General features: G+C 39.4%; 1 protein-coding gene across 13 annotated transcripts in view; it reads left to right on the forward strand.

Annotated features, from left to right (window-relative positions):
- Positions 1–22,529, forward strand: part of CFAP20DC (CFAP20 domain containing) — a 261,668-nt gene that overhangs the window by 103,584 nt on the left and 135,555 nt on the right. For all 13 annotated transcript variants that reach the window (XM_069560489.1, XM_069560502.1, XM_069560492.1 and 10 more), the window contains one exon: positions 9,808–9,964. In XM_069560489.1, the coding sequence (XP_069416590.1) occupies positions 9,808–9,964 (157 nt within the window). The remainder of the gene's footprint in view (positions 1–9,807; positions 9,965–22,529) is intronic.

Consider the following 22,529-nt stretch of genomic DNA (forward strand, 5'->3'; position numbering starts at 1 on the left):
GTTTGGCTCTAGAGTCCAAATCTTGGCATCTCTGGAGGAATATATTTAAAAGGTATTGTCACTAGAGGTTAACTGGAGAGAGCTGCCAGACTAAGAAACAGAATATAGTTCAAATTTTTTAAGTATTTCAGGGTAATGAAATTAAATCTCAAGATGTGACCACATGACTGGATTAAGGAGTAAAGAGGAGAGGAAGACTTCTGAAGGAAAGGCGTTAAGGGACTTTTAGTGTGTCAAACAGTATATCAGAGTAAGATGAACCTGGTCCCAGTGTTTTCCAAGAATGTGTATAGGGTGGTGTGGTTTTACTCAAGTGTGTGTTCTCAAGTGGTGTGTCTGAGGAGGTGTAAGGAGTGAGTGGAGGGTGATGTGAAACTTAAAGGGTGGAAGGGCCTGTCTGTGCAATGCCTCAGATTTCAAAGAAGGTAGGGTTTCACAGTCAGGAGAACAGACTCTCTCCCAGTGCCACAGTCCCATGGCTTCAGAACTGAAGGCTGTAGAACCACAGGTAAACTCCATAAGTGAACTTCAACTCTAGACTTAAAGGGGAAGTAATACCTCAGAGAAAAGCCAGGTTTCATGTAAGGTAAGGCGTGTAGGACATTAAACCATATGTGTGCTCACTCATGTCCGACTCTTTGCAGCCTCATAGACTGTAGCCCACCAGGCTCCTCTTTCTATGGGATTTCCCAAGCAAGAATACTGGAGTGGGTTGCCATTTCCTTCTCTAGGGAATCTTTCAAACCCAGAGATCAAACCCAAATCTCTTGCATCTCCTGCACTGGCAAATGGATTCTTTTCCACTCACTAGTGCCATGTGTGGAGAAGGCAGTGGCACCCCACTCCAGTACTCTTACCTGGAAAATCCCATGGATGGAGGAGCCTGGAAAGCTGCAGTCCATGGGGTCGCTGAGGGTTGGACACGACTGAGCGACTTCACTTTCACTTTTCACTTTCATGCATTGGAGAAGGAAATGGCAACCCACTCCAGTGTTCTTGCCTGGAGAATCCCAGGGACGGGGGAGCCTGATGGGCTGCCGTCTATGGGGTCGCGCAGAGTCGGACACAACTGAAGCGACTTAGCAGCAGTAGCAGCAGCAGTGCCATGTGGGAAGCCCGTAGGCCCCTTAAAAGAATATAGAGAATATAACTACTTTTCAGTAGTACAGATTTCTAAGGGCACAGTGAAAGGGCGACTTGAGGATTAGCAAGAGAATGATGGGACAGCTATCTGAGGAAGAGAGAGCTTGCTGGAGGAGGGTAGAAATTGGGAGGTAGGGATTGATTGCTGAACAGGTACAGTGATGGTACTTCTGCAAGGAACTTGATTTTCCTTGATGCAGTCATGAGCTACATTGGCAGCCCCAAATTCCAGTCCTCAATGACATGCTTTCCATATTAAGAGGTTGCAGTGACTTGCTTTTCATGGGGAAATTACTTTTACATTAGTAATAGGTAATTACTTCTGCCCATGTGGAAATTACTATTTCAGTCTCTCTGCTTGCATCACTTAATAAACACAATATGTTGATGAAAAAGATGGACAAAGTCATTGTAAGCAGATTTTCTGTTGAGAAGTTAAAACTGAAGTGAAAAATTATTTTAAAAAGCACAAAAATAAAAGTCTTAAAAGCTCTTTTTTTGTTATTTTGGGAGCATGAAAACAGAAACAAGTTCTAAAATTCAGGAAAGAGATGTACTTTAGAATTGCTGGGTTACAAAATTGTAGTTTTTTGTTTGTCATTTCTTTTTAGCAAGGCATTGCTGGCTAATGCTGCGTACTGTTAACAATCAAAAAAATTCAGGGACAACCAAGAGCTTATTATTGCATGCATTTGAGTGTGTGTGTGTGTATGTGTGTGTGTGCATGTGTATGTGTGTGTGTGCATGTGTATGCGTGTTTCACCAATACAATGAAGCCATATTGCCAAAACATTTCAGTAAAAACTAGAAGTTAAATTCTTTGAATCATGATTTCACCCCTTGGCAGTCAGTTCTTTCATGGAAAATTCCATGTTGAAATTAAATAGCATAAACTCTCTTATTAATCCAAGCAACAAACTAAGCAGAATTGTCTCTTCTCTATCAAGACTGGTGTTTTTCCTGTGCTTATTTCTCAAGGACCTGTAATTGTAAATATTTTAGATCAGGAGCTCTTCCCTGCTGGACTGGAGTTTCGCATAGGGGTAAAGTGATTAGAGATCAAGAAAAATGTCAGAAAAAGGGGATTTTAAGTGTGAATGATTCCCAATGATAATGAAAATATTTTATAAAGATCAACAGATAATCCACCTGTTCATAGTAGAGAACTCAAAATACTTTTCCATAACTTCAGAAAATATATCACAGAAATTATAAGAATAATGATTATTTGTGAAAGCTTATGAAAATTGTAACCTTTCCAAATATCAGCTTAACCAAAAAAGAAAAAAAAGCAAGCAACAAACCTCCATTTCTTCTAACCAAGGAAGATTTGTGAAAGTTATCCCCATCTTTTCCAAGAACTACTCCCATCTGTACTTCTAAAAGATAGATTCAGTAAATAACTTATCAGCACTTACACATTTATGAGGTTTGTTGAATGATGATAAAGTGAAAGACTGAAAATATGTGTGCAGGCATGTATTTATATGCTTATCTCCATGTGCTCTTACACATACCTGCATGCCATTATTTGTTGAGTACTTTTCATGAAGCATTAATCTAGGCAGAGGAAATAAAAGCAGCTTGATTTGGGATATATAGAAAGTGTGTAAATCACACCTGAAATCCAAGCAACAAAACCAAAAATAGACAAGTAGGACTACATCAAACTAAAAAGCTTCAGCACAACAAAAGAACACATTAACAAAATGAAAAGACAACCTATGATATAGAGAAAAAAATCTGCAAACCATATATCTGATAAGGAGTTAATGTCAAAAATATATGAAGAACTCAAATAACTCAATAGTAAAAAATGGGGGGAAATTTTCAGTTAAAGCGAGCAAAGGGCCTAGACATTTTTCCAAAGAAGATATACAGTAGACCAACAGATACATGGGAAAATGTTCAACATCACTAGTTACTAAGGAATTGCAAATTAAAACCACAATGAGACATCAACTCGTACCTCTTAGAATGGATATCATCAAAAAGACAACAGGTAAATATGTATAAATGTAGAGAAAAGGGAACCCTTGTGCACTGTTAGTAAGATTATAAATTGGTATAGCCACGTGGAAAACAGTATGGAGGTGCCTCAAAAACTTAAGGATAGAACTACCAAATGATCCGGCATTCCACTGCTGGGACACAGTCAAAGCAGACGGTAGCACTAACTTGAAAAGATACCTTCACCCCCATAACCACTGCAACATTAATTATAACAGCCAAGACATGGAAGAAACTGAAGTGTCCATCTGTGGATGAAAAAAGAAGCTCTGGTATATATGTACAATGTGATATTTTTCAGCCATAAGAAAGTGAGAAAATCCTACCCAATGCAAAACATGGATGGACCTTGAAGACATTATATGCTAAGTGAAATGAGTAAGACAGGACAAATACTGAATGACCTCACTTACATGTGTAATCTAAGCAGAACACCAAACTCATAGGAAAGAGATCAGATTTGTGGTTACTAGACACAGTGGGAGGCAAGGGTGGGCACTTCTATCTTCTATAAGATAAGTGAACAGTAGGGATGATATTTTTCCACACTTTGTTGTGATCCACACAGACAAAGGCTTTAGCATGGGCAATAAAGCAGAAGTAGATGTTTTTCTGGAACTCTTGCTCTGATTTTGGTATTGACCATCTGGTGATGTCCATGTGTAGAGCCTTCTCTTGTGTTGCTGGAAGAGGGTGTTTGCTATGACCAATGTGTCCTCTTGGCAAAACTCTGTTAGCCTTTGCCCTGCTTCATTCTGTACTCAAAGGCCAGATTTTCCCGTTACTCCAGGTATTTTTTTACTTCCTACTTTTGCATTCCAGTCGCCTATAATGAAAAGAACATCTTTTGGGGGTGTTAGTTCTAGAAGGTCTTGTAGGTCTTCATAGAATCATTCAACTTAACTGGACATGGAACAACAGACTGGTTCCAAATCAGGAAAGGAGTACATCAAGGCTGTATATTTTTGCTTTGATTTCCAGTACTCTGGGAGGTGGGTCATAGAGGATCCTGCTGTGATGTATGTTGGAGAGTGTTTTGCCTATGTTCTTCTCTAGGAGTTTTAGAGTTTCTGGTCTTACATTTAGATCTTTAATCCTTTTTGAGTTTATTTTTGTGTATGGTTCTTGTGAAAGCGTTCTAGTTTCATTCTTTTACAACTGGAAATAGAACTGCCTTATGACCCAGCAGTCCCACTGCTGGGCATACACACCGAGGAAACCAGAATTGAAAGAGACACATGTACCCCAATGTTCATCGCAGCACTGTTTATAATAGCCAGGACATGGAAACAACCTAGATGTCCATCAGCAGACGAATGGATAAGAAAGCTGTGGTACCTATACACAATGGAGTATTACTCAGCCGTTAAAAAGAATACATTTGAATCAGTTCTAATGAGATGGATGAAACTGGAGCCTATTATACAGAGTGAAGTAAGCCAGAAAGAAAAACACCAATACAGTATACTAACACATATATATGGAATTTAGAAAGATGGCAATGACGACCCTGTATGCAAGACAGCAAAAAAGACACAGCTGTGTATAACGGACTTTTGGACTCAGAGGGAGAGGGAGAGGGTGGGATGATTTGGGAGAATGGCATTGTAACATATATACTATCATGTAAGAATCGAATCGCCAGTCTATGTCCAACACAGGATACAGCATGCTTGGAGCTGGTGCACGGTGATGACCCAGAGAGATGTTATGGGGAGGGAGGTGGGAGGGGGGTTCATATTTGGGAACGCATGTACACCCGTGGTGGATTCATGTCAATGTATGGCAAAACCAATACAGTATTGTAAAGTAAAATTAAAAAAAAAAGAATACATTTGAATCAGTTCTAATGAGGTGGATAAAACTGGAGCCTTTTATACAGAGTGAAGTAAGCTAGAAAGAAAAACACCAATACAGTATACTAATGCATATATATGGAATTTAGAAAGATGGTAACGATAACCCTGTATGCGATACAGCAAAAGAGACACAGATATATAGAACAGTCTTTTGGACTCTGTGGGAGAGGGAGAGGGTTGGATGATCTGGGAGAATGGCATTGAAACATGTATAATATCATATATGAAACGAATTGCCAGTCCAGGTTCGATGGATCATACTGGATGCTTGGGGCTGGTGCACTGAGATGACCCAGAGGGATGGTACAGGGAGGGAGGAGGGAGGGGGGTACAGGATGGGGAACATGTGTATACCTGTGGCAGATTCGTGTCGATGTATGGCAAAACCAATAAAATATTGTAATTAACCTCCAATGAAAATAAATAAATTTATATTTTAAAAACTGTATATTGTCACCCTGTTTGTTTAACTTATATACAAAGTACATTATGAGAAATGCTGGACTGGATGAAGCACAAGCTGGAATCAAGATTGCTGGGAGAAATATCAATAACCTCAGATAGGCAGATGAAACCACCCTTATGGCAGAAAATAAAGAAGAGCTAAAGAAACTCTTGATGAAAGTGAAAGAGGAGAGTGAAAAAGTTGGCTTAAAACTCAGCATTCAGAAAACTACGATCATGGCATCTGGTCCCATCATTTCATGGCAAATAGATGGGGAAACAGTGGCTGACTTTACTTTTCTGGGCTCCAAAATCACTGCAGATAGTGATTGCAGCCATGAAATTAAAAGATGCTTACTCCTTGGAAGGAAAGTTATGACCAACCTAGACAGCATATTCAAAAGCAGAGACATTACTTTGTCCACAAAGTCCATCTAGTCAAAGCTATGGCTTTTCCAGTACTCATGTATGGATGTGAGAGTTGGACTATAAAGAAAGCTGAGTGCTGAAGAATTGATGCTTTTGAACTGTGGTGTTGGAGAAGTCTCTTGAGAGTCCCTTGGACTGCAAGTTGATCCACCCAGTCCATCCTAAAGGATATCAGTCCTGAATATTCATTGGAAGGAGTGATGTTGAAGCTGAAACTCCAATACTTCGGCCACCTGATACAGAGAGCTGACTCATTTGAAAAGACCCTGATGCTGGGAAAGATTGAAGTCAGGAGGAGCAAGGGAAGATAGAGGATGAGATGGTTGCATGGTATCACTGACTCAGTGGACATGAGTTTGAGTAAACTCCAGGAGTTGATGATGGACAGGGAGGCCTGGCTTGCTGCAGTCCATGGTGTTGCAAAGAGTCGGACACGACTGAGCAACTGAACTGAACTGAACTGAGGGATGTCATGTACAACATGGTGACTGCTGATGAACTATAGTAAAGCTGTTAAGACAGTAGATCCTAAGAGTTCTCATCACAAGAAGAAATCTTTTTCCATTTTATTGTATCTGTGTGAGATGATGAATATTAACTAAATCTGTTGTAGTAATCAGTTCACATAAGTAAATCAAACCATCAAGCTGCACAGCTTAAAGTTGTACAGTGATGTCAGTTATTTCTCAGTAAAGCTGTGGGTGGGGGGGGGAAGAAAAGCATTTAGTAGGTAAGGGCTTGGTTTCCTGTACTCACAGTGTGTGAAGGAGGTTGACTCCAATTCCAAGCAGAGCTGGGAGAGTCCATTGGGGTCTTCAGGTGCAGCCACCTAAGAGTTCATCTAAGCAGAGGATAAAGGGGCAGGTTCCTGAGGAAAAAAAATTGCCCAGCACATTCCCATGCCTCCCTGGCCCTGGAAACCCTTATTAATTGTTCAAAACCAAACTCAGATGTCACCTCCAAGCAGTTTCTAAATGTAGAAAGACTTAAAATATTTATTTCAAAAAAGAGATAATTTGAAAGCCATTATTAACTGTGGAAATATGAAGAACTTGTATGGGGTGGAGGTAATCATAGAGCAGCACCTGGTTCAGGTTTCATAATAGTTACATAGTCAAAATAAGGAGAACACAGAATATAGATTTTAAAGAGAAGGGAGAAAGAGAATGACAGATAATTATCTTGGGAGGAAGAAGTCGGAAATTAAGGTGTGTAAATGAGCTAAAAGTCTTATTTACCATAATAAGTCAGCAGATAAATGTCTAAAATTGATGAATCAAGAAATATTATTTAAAAATACAGAGAGAAGGAAAGGTTAAGAGTTGACAATATGATTGGATGAGTGAAAAAGTGACAGGGGGCTACATTTTGTGTACAGCTATTGGCACTATATTTAACCTATATTTACATACACTGTCATGATAAAAAAAATTAATTTTTTAAAAAGAAGCCTTTGTTGAACATCCCCACCTTCCCGCCCTCTATACTCACTGTACATAACAGATGCCACATGACTGATTGCCTTCCCAGACTGAAAGGAGTTTTATTCAGTGCTCTATCCTTGAAGCTATGCCCAGTGTCTCAACACCTGATAAGCATGTAGCACCTATATGAAGGCTTCCCTGGTGGTTCAGTGGTAAAGAATCTGCCTGCCAAGCAGGAGATGTGGGTTTGATCCCTGAGTTGGGACGATCCCCTGGAGAAGTAAATGGCAACTCACTCCTGTATTCTTGCCTAGAGAATCCCATGGACAGAGGAACCTGTCAGGCTATAGTCCATAGGGTCACAAAAGAATCAAACACAATTTAGTGACTAAACAACAACAACCTATGTAAAAGAATGGATAAATGTGATTACTAATGGGACAAACCAGCTGAAAGATTGAAATTGGGGCATAATGTTAAATTTTTAAGGAATAGGACCAAAATTTTTAACAATAATCGTAATGAAGAGGAAAAGTTAAAATTTCACGTAACCTCTGGCTCCTTCTGCCTCTGTAACTCAGCTTGCTCCTTGCAAAGTCTGGATCACTTAGGTCATGTAGTCTCAGAAAGTGGGGACTTAAAATACTACAATCTGGAACTAATCTTACTCACTCTTGTCCTGCTCTTTGCAATCACCCAGCCTCTGCAAACTTAATCATGCCTGTCCGTGTAAAGGTCAGGCATTCCCCTCCCCATCTTGATCGCTGTTCCTTAAACCAGCCTGTTAGTAGCTAGTGTTGCCCACTAGAGTAGGTCTATAAAAACTCTGTAACCCCTTTGTTCAGGGCTCAGAGCTTAGAGTGTTAACTCTCTGGGCCCGCTGGCATAATAAACCTGAGTTCTCCAACTCTTAGAGTGTGGTGCTTGGTTTCTCGATTACTGGTTTCTGCAACAGTAATACTTGTATAATAATATTAACAATTGTTGTTAGATAGCTGAAAACCCCAAAACTTCCATACAGCCTGTTTTTTACCAAGCCATAGTGTTTCGCTGTATGGCATGCATACTGAATTTGTCCCGTGCATTTCATGTCCTATGCTAGCACTTCATGCTTAAATGGCTGATGGAGACTAACTGGTCTGCCTCTGTCTGTCTGTATTCTACCTCAGCCTTCTCCCCCAGTACCCCTCCACCGCCCCAAATATTCCTTCACTGAGGTTAATTCAGACTTCGCAGTTACCCTACTTTTCTTACATTCTTCTTCAAGAACCACAGTGGCACTTGACCCTCTGCGGTCCACATTTCTCTTCTTGATCTTCCAACAACTCCACAAGCTGGCCTCAATGCCCTATCCCACATTACTTCCCACACCTCCCAGGAGAGTGCCTTCTGCTTGTTAGGCCAGCCTCGTTGTTATATTACACTCAGTCCTACCTCCTACCTTCATTACACCAGGCTCCTTTCCCCAGAAAAATATCAGAACAGTCCCATCACCTGGAAATACAATGTTACTGTTGAGACATCTGCAAAGAAAATAATTTTCTGTATTTAATCAATATTTTACTGCAGTCTTTTTTACTCTTGTACTGTGGAAACAAACTCAGATTCTCATCCATATTAAAACCAAAACTCTTAAGTGGAATTTGACTTTTAAAATGACATTATATTTCCTTTGTCAGTTAATATATCTCTTGATTCTGATAGATTAATAAAATAGACCTTATATAAAATGTGCTTCTAAGCAAATAATGGAAGAGCCTATTATAAGCACAGACAATTTTAAATACTGCTTTTCTTTTAACTTCAAAAATTCTCTTTACTGCTTTTGTCCTGCAGTTTTACATGTCTTATTTTTTTACTAAATTATTATTTTCTCTTTTTCTTTAACTCAGTAAGACCATTTAGAGAATTCATCTGCTAAAGTATTGAGGGTTCTAATTGTTTAATGGACAGAAATTAGGCCCTGCAAGAGTACTTTAAAAACTGGCAAATACAAGGCATAATTACAGATTCTTTAGAAGAATCTATTTCTGTACAATAGGTTAATTGGTAAGTAGACAGCACTGGCCACACTTTAGACCCAGTTTCCAATTTCAATTTCATCTGTGCTTTTTTTAAAAACAAATATAAGTGGCTAATTGTGATCAAATTAGTCCTCTTGAAGGAACAATTGGCTACTTATCTCTGATTTTCAAAATTTAAGTGGTCTAACCCATCTGCAGTTAACTGCCTACAGATCTCAAGTTGTCAAAGCCTTGACTCACGATAGGAATTCTGTAGCCAGGTGACCAGTGTGTAGTTCATATTATGATGATTTCTTTGGAAGAATCAAGATAGTTTTTAAGAAAATTGAAGCCAAAACAGATAGATTTACCTAAAGGGAAAAATTGGTCTGGGGCCGGTTGACCCGGTTGATTGCCTCAACTCACTTATAAGATGGCTTCTTCATTTATGTGACTGTAAAAAGTACTTACTCCTCTTTCCCTTTTTAATTTTAGTGGTGCAATCTATGCATTGACCTGGTGGCATTTACCAATGAAATATTCAAAGGAGCAGTTTTCCAGTCACTGGATGGAATTACTGTCTCAGCGAACTGTAAGCTACGAAAGATCTTCACTTTAAAATACAAGCCTCAAGACACTGCTGATAAAGATGGTATGTTCAAACTACTATCAAGATGTTTTACTTCTCCGGTTTGTAAAAAAGATAGACATGCCTTTGGACAGCGTGTTTTTCTTTTTTTTTAATTCATCTTTATTTAATTGTGGAAAGAACATTTAACATGAGGTCTATCTTAACAAATTTTATTTTTAATAAATGTTATTTTGACTGTAGTTACAGTGTTATACAGCAGGTCTCTAGAGCTTATTCATCTTGATAGAAATAATAATAAATTAATTTTCTAATGATCATGATAAGATAGAAGGATGGCTGAGATATTCCTCATATGATTTTTAAAGAGACTGGAAATATATATAGTAATTACTCATTAAATTATTAATAACTGTACTCTGCAGGAAACAGAGCCATCTGGAATTCATAAGGCAGCACAAACTCTCCTGCTAAGATATCTTAAACAACTAAAATATTGAGGGACTACTATTGCTTCTTTTTATTTTCATCTGGGATTACTTTTAACAAAATCAATTCTCCTAGAAGCCCAGGAAATAGGACTGCACATTAGATGGCAAAGGTGATTTCTTAGAAGTTTATATGTAGACTGTAGATTTGTGCTGCATCTGGATGAGTGTTTGTGGAACAGGACACTGTGCCTATAAATTCACTTGGTAATAAAACACAGCAATGCATTTACAGCTCCCCAAAGAGATCAAAAGCCAGGAAGTATGGCTAGTCATCTTATATACCACTTAAAGGCTGTACAAGAAAGTGAAAGATTTCATTAAAAAAAAAAAGTACCCAGTTAATAAGAAAGTTCAAAATTTATAGAAATATGGATAAATTTAGGTGAATTCCATATCAGATCATAAGAGGTAAATGATAACCTAATTGAAATTTTTAATAAATATAAGGAAAAAGTGAATCAAAACTTGACAGATTAAATATATGTTTTTGTCTCTGATTCTTTCTAAAGCTGCCAAAAAATTATAACATGGGAATAAAAATGGTATAAACCCACCAGGGTGAAGAGGGGATAACAAAACATAAAAGATGTTCATAAATTTTGTCAAATTGAGACGTGACTACTGAAAAGAGCAGAGACGGCTGAAACTTTTAGTTTTATAGGGGGATTTGCCAGTAAGATTCAGAGCATAGAGCCTCAGGGGAGATGAAGACTGACTGTCTTTAGGAGAGGGTTCAATACAAAGACATGGGAAGATCCTGTACTCACCTCCTCCCCTGGACACAAGAAGTCTACAGCTGCATTTGGAATGAATCTCTTGGAAGTTCAGTTCAGTTCAGCCACACAGTCGTGTCCAACTCTGCAACCCCATGAATCGCATCACGCCAGGCCTCCCTATCCATCACCAACTCCCAGAGTTCACTCAGACTCATGTCCATCGAGTCAGTGATGCCATCCAGCCATCTCATCCTCGGTCGTCCCCTTCTCCTCCTGTCCCCAATCCATCCCAGCATCAGAGTCTTTCCCAATGAGTCAACTCTTCGCATGAGGTGGCCAAAGTACTGGACTTTCAGCTTTAGCATCATTCCCTCCAAAGAAATCCCAGGGCTGATCTCCTTCAGAATGGACTGGTTGGATCTCCTTGCAGTCCAAGGGACTCGCAAGAGTCTTCTCCAACACCACAGTTCAAAAGCATCAATTCTTCAGCACTCAGCCTTCTTCACAGTCCAACTCTCACATCCATACATGACCACAGGAAAAACCGTAGCCTTGACTAGATGGACCTTAGTCGGCAAAGTAATGTCTCTGCTTTTGAATATACTATCTAGGTTGGTCATAACTTTTCTTCCAAGGAGTAAGCGTCTTTTAATTTCATGGCTGCAGTCACCATCTGCAGTGATTTTGGAGTCCAAAAAATAGTCTGACACTGTTTCCACTGTTTCCCCATCTATTTCCCATGAAGTGATGGGACCAGATGCCATGATCTTCGTTTTCTGAATGTTTAGCTTTACGCCAACTTTTTCACTCTCCTCTTTCACTTTCATCAAGAGGTTTTTTAGTTCCTCTTCACTTTCTGCCATAAGGACGGTGTCATCTGCATATCTGAGGTTATTGATATTTCTCCTGGCAATCTTGATTCCAGCTTGTGTTTCTTCCAGTCCAGTGTTTCTCATGATGTACTTTGCATATAAGTTAAATAAGCAGGGTGACAATATACAGCATTGACGTACTTCTTATTGGATGAATAGCATATCCACAACAAAGGATTTAAACAGCATCAAAGCTATGAGAGAATGAAAAGTGAAAGTCGCTCAGTCGAGTCCAGCTCTTTGTTACCCCATGGACTGTACAGTCCATGGAATTTTCCAGACCAGAATACTGGAATGGGTAGCCTTTCCCTTCTCCAGAGGATCTTCCCAAACCAGGGATTGAACCCAGGTCTCCCACATTGCAGGTGGAACCAGCTGAGCCACAAGGGAAGCCACAAAGGTATGAGAGGCAGAGATAAAGTCTCCCCCCAGAGGAAAAGAACCACACCCCAGCCACAGCAGTGTACAAATGGGAAAGGTCACAGAGCTATGGACCTTAACCCCTGAGGAACAGGATATCTGAGCTCCATGCCAGGAACCCAGCCCCTAGGTCCTGTACAGGAGAGATGAGCCCCTAAAGTAGCCTGACTTTGAAAACCAGTGGGCAGTATGTCCAGGAAAACTATAAAACTGCAGGGATGAGAAGTCCACTCTTAAAGCTCTTAAAGAGCTTCCTGCATACCTACTAGACCCCAAAACCAGTTGACCCACAGGACACAAGCATCAGCTGAAAAGTGCCTGGATCATAGGTGAAGGGGTCCTACTTACTAACCTTGAAACATATGCTTAAGAGTCAGAAATCAGTTGGAATAATCTCCCAGCTTTGAAACTCTAGCAATAGACCTTTTTACGATCTCAGGCTACTTTGTAATATCAGAACTGTCAAGCACCATTTTGGAATTCTCTTTCTCATCTATTACGCCAGTGTGTCTGCCCTGCTGGGAGCCTCAGCCTTAGGGCTGTGTTTTGACTGGGCACTGCTTCCAGTCTGGGTACCAGCTCCACCCACAGCCATAGCCTTGCCAAAACTGGAAGGCACACACAGCCCAAATAGTTGGGCAAACCCTTGAATTCTAGGCTCTGGTGGAAAACAATGTTGTGCTTCTGAGCCACCGGGACATGTCTTAAATAAGGCCACTCCTTCAAGACTGGGAGAGACAGTGGATTTACCTAATACATAGAAACAAACATAATTAAGCAAAATAAGGAGACCAAGGAATATGTTCCAAATGAAGGAATAAGATAAAACCTCAGAAAAAGAAATAAAAGAAACAGAGATAAGCAGTCTCCTGGCAGAGTTCAATGATGATCATAAAGTTGCTCATTAAATTTGGAAGAAGAATGGTTGAACAGAGTGAGAACTTCAACAGAGAGATAGGAAATAGAAGAAAGTACCAAAGAGAAGTAATAACTGAGCTAAAAAATACACTAGAGGAGTTAACAACAGATTGGATTAGGCAGCAGAAGGAATAAAGAAGCTAAGACAAAGCAATGAAAGTCACCCAGACAGACTAGCAAAATGACAAAGAATTTTAAGAGGTGAAGATACCTTAAGAGACCTTTGGAACAGCAAGTGAAATAACATTCCCATTACAGAGTCCCACAGGAGGAGAGAAGGGCAAAAAAAATTATTTGAAGAAATAGTGGCTGAAAATTTCCCTAATATGGGAAAGGAAATGGACATCCAGATCCAGGAAGCACAGAGTTCCAAATAAGTTGAAACCAAAGAGCCACACACACCAAGATACATTATAATTAAAACGATAAAAATTAAGGATGAGAGAAAATCCTAAAAGCAGCAAGAGAAAAAAAAAGTACTTGTTACATACTAAAACCCACAAGGCTATTAGATTTTTTAGCATAAACTGTGCAGGCCAGAAGAGAGTGGCTTAACATATTCAAAGTGCTAAAAGGAAGAAAGTTCAACCAAGAATTATTAACAAGGTTATTGTTCAGAACTAAAGAAATCAAGAGTTTCCCAGATAAACAGAAGTTAAAGGAATCCATCAACACTAAACCAACCCTGCAAGAAATATTGAAGAGACTTCTTTAAGCTGAAAAGAAATAGCACTAATTAATAAAAGAGACACATGTACCCCAATGTTCATTGCAGCACTGTTTATAATAGCCAGGACATGGAAACAACCTAGATGTCCATCAGCAGATGAATGGATAAGAAAGCTGTGGTACATATACACAATGGAGTATTACTCAGCCGTTAAAAAGAATTCATTTGAATCAGTTCTGATGAGATGGATGAAACTGGAGCCAATTATACAGAGTGAAGTAAGCCAGAAAGAAAAATACCAATACCGTATACTAACACATATATATGGAATTTAGGAAGATGGCAATGACGACCCTGTATGCAAGACAGGAAAAAAGACACAGATGTGTATAACGGACTTTTGGACTCAGAGGGAGAGGGAGAGGGTGGGATGATTTGGGAGAATGGGAATTCTAACATGTAGACTATCATGTAAGAATTGAATCGCCAGTCCATGTCTGACGTAGGGTGCAGCATGCTTGGGGCTGGTGCATGGGGATGACCCAGAGAGATGTTGTGGGGAGGGAGGTGGGGGGGGGGTCATGTTTGGGAACGTATGTAAGAATTAAAGATTTTAAAATTTAAAAAATAAAAAAATTAAAATAAATAAATAAATAAATAAATAAATTTTAAAACAAGAAGCACATGAAAGTAAGAACCTGACAGTTGTTGTACAGTCGCTAAGTTACGTCCAAGAGTCTTTGAGACTCTTTAAGATTCTGTGGACTGTAGCCTTCCAGGCTCCTCTGTCTGTGGAATTTCCAAGGCAAGAATACTGGAGTGGGTTACCATTTCCTTCTCCATGGGATCTTCCTGACCCAAGAATCAAACTGCATTTCCTGCATTAGTGGGTGGATTCTTGTACAACTGAAATACTAGGGAAGCCCCCCCCCAAAAAAATCTCACTCGAAAAGGTAAACATATAATAAAAGTAGAGGGTCAGTCACTTATAAAGTAAGCATGAAACTTAAAAGACAAAAAACTAAAATATATTGTTCCAAAAATAGTAAATTTAACATGTTATAAAAAACCCCAAACAATCTTTTTGGCCAACCTAATATATCCTGTGAGTTTTGATAAATCAATAATGACATGTATCTACCATTACAGTATCATACAGAGTAGTTTCATTGCCCTAATTACTGTTGCAATGGGGAGACCTGGGTTTGATCCCTGGGTTGGGAAGATCCCCTGGAGAAGGGAATGGCAACCTATTCCAGTATTCTTTTCTGGAGAATCCCCATGGACAGAGGAGCCTGGCAGGCTACAGTCCATGGGGTTGCAAAGAGTCGGACATGACTGAACGACTAAGCACACAGCACAATTTCTATAGTGCAGTGCCTTTCAAGGAAGGATGGAAAAGAGGGATGATTTTAAAAGGAAATATACAAGAGATGTCCTGTAATAGAATTCAAGAATTTGGTGACTTGTTTTGTTGATGTCTGTATTACAGTAAATGATGAATGTCCCTTTGTCTTTCTTTCTGAAGGATGGGTCATTGCCTTCTGCAAAACAGATTAGTCAGTCATAGCATTGAGACTTTTATCCAAGGAAATTTGTGTATGTGTTTCTTACATTCCATTCTCAGGTTCAGTTTTAAAATATCATATTAAATGCATGTTTAAGCTCAGTCCTGTGTTATCCTTGGCTCGTTTAAACTACTACTATTTTACTTTAGGACCTCTCAGACTCACCATGATAGGATATGTTGCCTAATTCCGTTGCTGTTCCCTGTTACACACTGGGATATAATAGAAAATGAGTTATTAGGACCCTAAAACAAACCAGTTTCTTGGTTGTCCAGCAGAATGACTTATGCTGGACAAGTAGTAAAGCATGATGATTCAATTTAGTTTATTACTTTTATGATCCCCAAGGGAACATGGACTAACATTTGTATGACTGAATTATTGATTAACTTGTATCATTTTGCATTTTTTAAAAAAACATGATATATATGTAGATAGATAGAGAAAGATGGAAGAGAGAAAAGACCAAGTGATGATCCATTCATGAATTTATGCTGCCAATCACAGTTTTATAGGTCTCCTGTTTCCCCAGTCTCCCCAGTTCATTGTTCTTCCTGAAATCTCAGGACTGGGGAGTATGTGTTCAGTGTTCAGTAATGCAAGAAGAGAAGAGCTAAACTGTGATTTAAGACTAGGAGCCCTTTGAGGGCTAAAATTGGATCTCCACAGTTGTATTTCTAGCACATGACCTGGCACCAGTAACATGTCATAAATGCTTGACGAATTAATGAAGTAGGGCTAGCTAACTGTTCAGTTATTCATTCACTATCTCCATACAGTAAATCTTTATTGGATGTCTAACAATCTGAAGAAAATTATCCCTTCAAAGGTGACAGAAAAAAATCAGAAATACTGATGTCTTCATAGACTCATTGATCAGGAAAAGGCCCTAAAGACCATCTAATTCAGTGTCTTCATTATACAAATAAGGAAAAGAAGGTCCATGGAAATGAGACATCTTGTGCAGACTGCAGAAGGTAGAACCCAACACCAACCCTCTGACTGCCATTTTGTCAGTGCTGCCCAAGTTTACCATCCACAATAAGTAAAACGATTTAGTATTTTTAATAATTGACTTTGTTGAGTTTTTTTCTCACTTCTCTCCTCACCTGCAGGTAAGGTGAATGTACATCATACCCAAATCTTGTCAGTTTAAGGCTACATTTCCACTCCTTCCCAGAGAGGAGCTGAACTCACAATGCCCTTGCCTAGCAAACCGCGACAGGGGAAGTAAAATGGGTGAGGTACCTAACAGCCAATAGAAGATCCCACAAGAATTAGTCACCAGTGTCCCTATATCAAGACTCAGAATTATTCTAAGATATTTATTATATTTTGTAATTCAGTTCAGTTCAGTTGTGTCTGACTCTTTGTGACCTCATGAACCTCAGCATGCCAGGCCTCCCTGTCCATCACCAACTCCCAGAGTTCACCCAAATCCATGTCCATTGAGTTGGTGATGCCATCCAACCATCTCATCCTCTGTCGTCCCCTTCTCCTGCCCTCAATCTTTCCCAGCATCAGAGTCTTTTCAAATGAGTCAGCTCTTTGCATCAGGTGGCCAAAGTATTGGAGTTTCAGCTTCAACATCAGTCCTTCCAATGAACACCCAGGACTGATCTCCTTTGGGATGGACCGGTTGGATCTCCTTGCAGTCCAAGGGACTCTCAAGAGTCTTCTCCAACACCACAGTTCAAAAGCATCAATTCTTTGGCACTCAGCTTTCCTTATAGTCTAACTCTCACATCCATACATGACCATAGAAGGAAAAACCATAGCCTTGACTAGACAGACCTTTGTTGGCAAAGTAATGCTCTGCTTTTGAATATGCTATCTAGGTTGGTCATAACTTTCCTTCCAAGGAGTAAGCGTCTTTTAATTTCATGGCTGCAATCACCATCTGCAGGGATTTTGGAGCCCCAAAAAATAAAGTCAGCCTCTGTTTCCACTGTTTCGCCATCTATTTCCCATGAAGTGATGGGACCAGATGCCATGATCTTTGTTTTCTGAATGTTGAGCTTTAAGCCAACTTTTTCACGCTCCTCTTTCGCTTTCATCAAGAGGCTCTTTAGTTCTTCTTCACTTTCTGCCATAAAGGTGGTGTCATCTGCATATCTGAAATTATTGATATTTCTCCTAGCAAACTTGATTCCAGCTTGTGCTTCCTCCAGCCCAGTGTTTCTCATGATGAACTCTGCATATAAGTTAAATACTGTTTGTAATAAAATATTGTTTCTCAAAACCTCTAAGGATAACAATTTCATTTACAGTACCATCCAAATAATTAAGTACCTCAGAATAAATTTAATCAAGGATGTAAAGACTTGTACATGGAAAACTATAAGACATTGCTAAAAGAAATTAAGAAAAACCTATCTAAATGGAAAGACATCCCACCTTCATGAATTGGAAGACATGATATTGTTAAGATTTTCAATATCATGCCTAATGATTTAGAGAATAAATTCAGTCTCTCTTGAAATGTCTGGCCTTTTTTACAGAAATGGAATAAATAATCTTCAAATTCATATGGCCTTGCAAGAGGACTGAATATTCAAAAATTTCTTTAAAAAAAAGAACAAAGTTGGAGGATTCATACTTCTCAGTTTCAAAACTTGTCTCAAAGTTACAAAAATCAAAGGAGTTGCTGTTAGGACTGACATATAGACCAATGAAACAGAGTTAAATCCAGAAATAAAGGCATACATCAGATTTTGGCAAGGACACCGAGAACATTCAATGGGGAGAGAATAGTGTCTTCAACAAATGGGGAACCCTACCTCACCCAATTTTAAAAAATTGACTCAAAATGGATCAGTTACCTAAATATAAGAGGTAAACCATTAAAGAGTTAGTAAAAATAATAGAGATAAATCTTCATGACCTTAAATTTGGCAGTTAGATATGTTACCAAAACCATAGTAACAAAATGTTCAATGTAGATAAACTATACATTATCAAAATTAAAAGCTGTATATCAGATGACATTATCCAAACAGTGAAAAATCGCTTCTTGAGCTTTTGACTAAGATCAAGTGAAGACATGAAAAGATGGCTGCCAGAAGCCAGTGTGAGGAATCCCACCCATGACAAGGTCATGAGGAAGGAGGCTGACATATGCAAGGTCATGATCAGACTTCAGGGGTCCCCCTGGAATTTCCTGAGCATGTACCCCAACAAAAAAAACAAAAATCTGCTGGCTTTTGTACTCTGCTTTTCCACTCTTCTGATATCAACTCAGGGCTTTTTCTGCATTTGAAAGGGATATTTCAGTTAAACCCCCTCTGATAGCTCTCTAGCTTGCCTAACAGGTTCCCCTGGACCTCTTACAGCTTGTGAATTGCTTACACCACCACCACCACCCCCCCACCCCCCCCCACCACCCCCCCCCCCAACCGTGAGAGGCACAGAGCTTAAAGCATCTTAAAGATACAGAGCCTTTTCTAAAGAGTTAAAAATCATATTGGTGACGGGTTTTCACTGTTGACTCAATGATTACCGCCAGGCCTCCATATTCTTTATCTTTTAGGCACCTGGGAGGATGTTAATCAATGTAAACGGGATATGGAAAAAGATATATAGTAGTTTTGATGTTAGCAACACTAGACTTTTGAGTTAACTACTTTTCTCTTTGTTATATATCACTGCACTCCTTGTGTCCTTGCTATGTAAGAATGTAACTTTATTTAGTGCTTTCTGAGAATGGCACCAGACTTTGGGAAGATCAACACAAATAAGTCTTCTGGTTGACAAACCCTTATCAGAAAAAAGGCTGTAAAATGTTAATTGGTCCTTCTGGCTGGAAGATGATGTAAATTACCTAAGACTTACGTATACAATTAGGTATGCAGAGAGAAAAGCCTGGTTTTGATAGAGTCTGGACTGCTAACGCTGCATAACTTTGTGTTACCCATTGATCTCCATGTTTTATCAAAAGTATAAAAGGCCTTCTGAACAATAGAGGACGGAGCCAGTCACTGGACTGGTTTCCCCCGTGTCTCTCTCTCTCTCTCCTTTTCTCCCTTTCCCTCTTTTTTCCTCTTTACTTTAATTTCAGGCTAAATTCCCATCTGGGGCGCAGAGGCTCACCAAGTCTACTTACTTGCCCTGGCTGTTAAGACCCGCGTGAAAGGGAGCCTAAGGTGAGGCACCCTTAAATATTCAAGCGAGCGCCGGTGGCCCAACGTAGATGGTGCAAATTCCTTGTCTGGAATTTTATTGGTCTTCCACATAATCCAAGTTATTCAGCCCTCTTTCTCCACTTAATTTTCCTACTATACTATTGTTTCTTAATCTAATAAGTCTTTCCTCACCAACACCGTCCCCTCTTTGAATTTCCTGGATCCACCGGGGCTGGACCCCGGCAGATGGCCTATAGAATGGGAGAAGATATTTGTAACACATATCTGATAGAATATATACTCTGTTTCATAAATAAAGTATACATATATATTCTGATATATTCTAGAATCTGAAATATATAACACAAAAACAAAAAACCCAATTTTTTTAAATGGTCAAAAGTCTTAAAGTCAAAGTCAAGCTGCTCAGGCATGTCCGACTCTTTGCAACCCCATGGACTGTAGCCTACCAGGCTTCTCTGTCTGTGGGATCTTCCAGGCAAGAATATTGGAGTGGGTTGCCATTTCCTTCTCCAGAAGATATTCCCAACCCCGGGACTGAACCCAGGTCACCAGCATTGTAGGCAGATACTTTACCGTCTAAGCCACCAGGGAATTACCAAAAGTCTTAACTATATCTCCAAAGAAGATACACAAAAGAAGATAATACAAATGTCAGCCAACAAACCTAAGAGGCTAAACATCATTGTTCATTAGGGAAATAAAATTTTAAACCACAGTGAGATACCACTTTATACCTACTAGGATGGCTATAATTTTTTTATAGAAAATAAGTGTTAGCAAATGTGGAGGGAAATTGTAATCTTCAAGCATTGCTGATAGGAAACCAAAATTGTTCTCTCGTTGTGGAAAACATTTTGGCAGTTCCTTAAGAACTTAAACACAGCAATACCATATGACCCTGCAATTCCACTCTGAAGTATATGCTTCCCCAAACAAAAAACAGATACATGTGCATGCATGTTTACAACAGCGTTACCTCCAATAGCCACAATGTGGAAACAGTCCACATGTCCATCTCTGGATGAGCAGATTGACAAAACTTGGTGAGTACTATTTACACAGATACAAAAGGCCACATACTGTGTGATTCCATTCACATGAGATACCCATAATAGATAAATCCATGGAGACGTATTGTAGGTTTGTGACTGCCAGGGACTAGGAACCAGAGCGAATGGGGAGATTCAGATTAATGGGTACGTTCACTGTGAGTGTGCTAAATGCCGCTGAATATTTTACTGTAAAATGATTAACTTTATTAAAATCAATTTCTTCTCAAAAAAAACTGTAATGGAATGATTCACTCAGGATAGTGAAGATTTTGTGTAGTTCCTTTAAACATCAAAACCTTTTATTATTCACAACGAAAGAAAAACACACATACCAGGATGCAGTTGTGTCGTCACCATTGTAATGAAATAATTTTCATAAGTGTCTGCTGTTACTAATAATAAACATTTATATAGCACTTGCTATGTACCAGGTAGTATTCTTATCCTTTTATACATTAACTAATATAATCATCACAGTAACCCTGTAAGGGAAGTGTTATTTTCATATCCATGTTTCACAGATATGGAGAACAGGGCAGAGCAAGATAATTACAATGCCATGATCACACAACAGCTTGCTATAGCCAGAACATGAGACCAGGCTGCCTTGCTCCAGAACCTGTTCTGTAACTGCTATGATATACAGCTTCTTAAAATCTTTCTGCATTAATACAGTTAAACTCCATAAAGCAGGGATTTATGAATGAATTAAAAAAAGAATCAACTTTATACCAATATTGTTAAATTAACTAGATTAAATGTGTCCCCCTAAAATTTATATTTCTGCTTTATTGACTATGCCAAAGCCTTTGAGTGTGTGTGTGGGTCACAATAAACTGTGGAAAATTCTGAAAGAGATGGGAATACCAGACCACCTGACCTGCCTCTTGAGAAACCTATATGCAGGTCAGGAAGCAACAGTTAGAACTGGACAGGGAACAACAGACTGGTTCCAAATAGGAAAAGGAGTACGTCAAAGCTGTATGTTGTCACCCTACTTATTTAACTTATAAGCAGAGTACATCATGAGAAATGCTGGGCTGGAAGAAGCACAAGCTGGAATCAAGATTGCTGGGAGAAATATCAATAACCTCAGATATGCAGATAACACCACCTTTAAGGCAGAAAGTGAAGAAGAACTAAAAAGCTTCTTGATAAAAGTGAAAGAGGAGAGTGAAAAAGTTGGCTTAAAGCTCACCATTCAGAAAATGAAGATCATGGCATCTGGTCCCATCACTTCATGGGAAATAGATGGGGAGACAGTGGAAACAGTGTCAGACTTTATTTTGGGGGGCTCCAAAATCACCGCAGATGGGGATTGCAGCCATTAAATTAAAAGACGCTTACTCCTTGGAAGGAAAGTTATGACCAACCTAGATAGCATATTCAAAAGCAGAGACATTACTTTGCCAATAAAGGTCTGTCTAGTCAAGGCTATGGTTTTTCCAGTGGTCATGTATGGATGTGAGAGTTGGACTGTGAAGAAAGCTGAGTGCCAAAGAATTGATGCTTTTAAACTGTGGTGCTGGAGAAGACTCTTGAGAGTCCCTTGGACTGCAAGGAGATCCAACCAGTCCATTCTGAAGATCAGCCCGGGGTGTTCTTTGGAAGGAATGATGCTAAAGATGAAACTCCAGTACTTTGGCCACCTCATGCGAACAGTTGACTCATTGGGAAAGACTCTGATGCTGGGAGGGATTGGGGGCAGGAGGAGAAGGGGACGACAGAGCATGAGATGGCTGGATGGCATCACTGACTCGACGGACATGAGTTTGA

Source organism: Ovis canadensis, chromosome 19 (assembly GCF_042477335.2).
Source record: "Ovis canadensis isolate MfBH-ARS-UI-01 breed Bighorn chromosome 19, ARS-UI_OviCan_v2, whole genome shotgun sequence".
Classification (NCBI taxonomy): domain Eukaryota; kingdom Metazoa; phylum Chordata; class Mammalia; order Artiodactyla; family Bovidae; genus Ovis; species Ovis canadensis.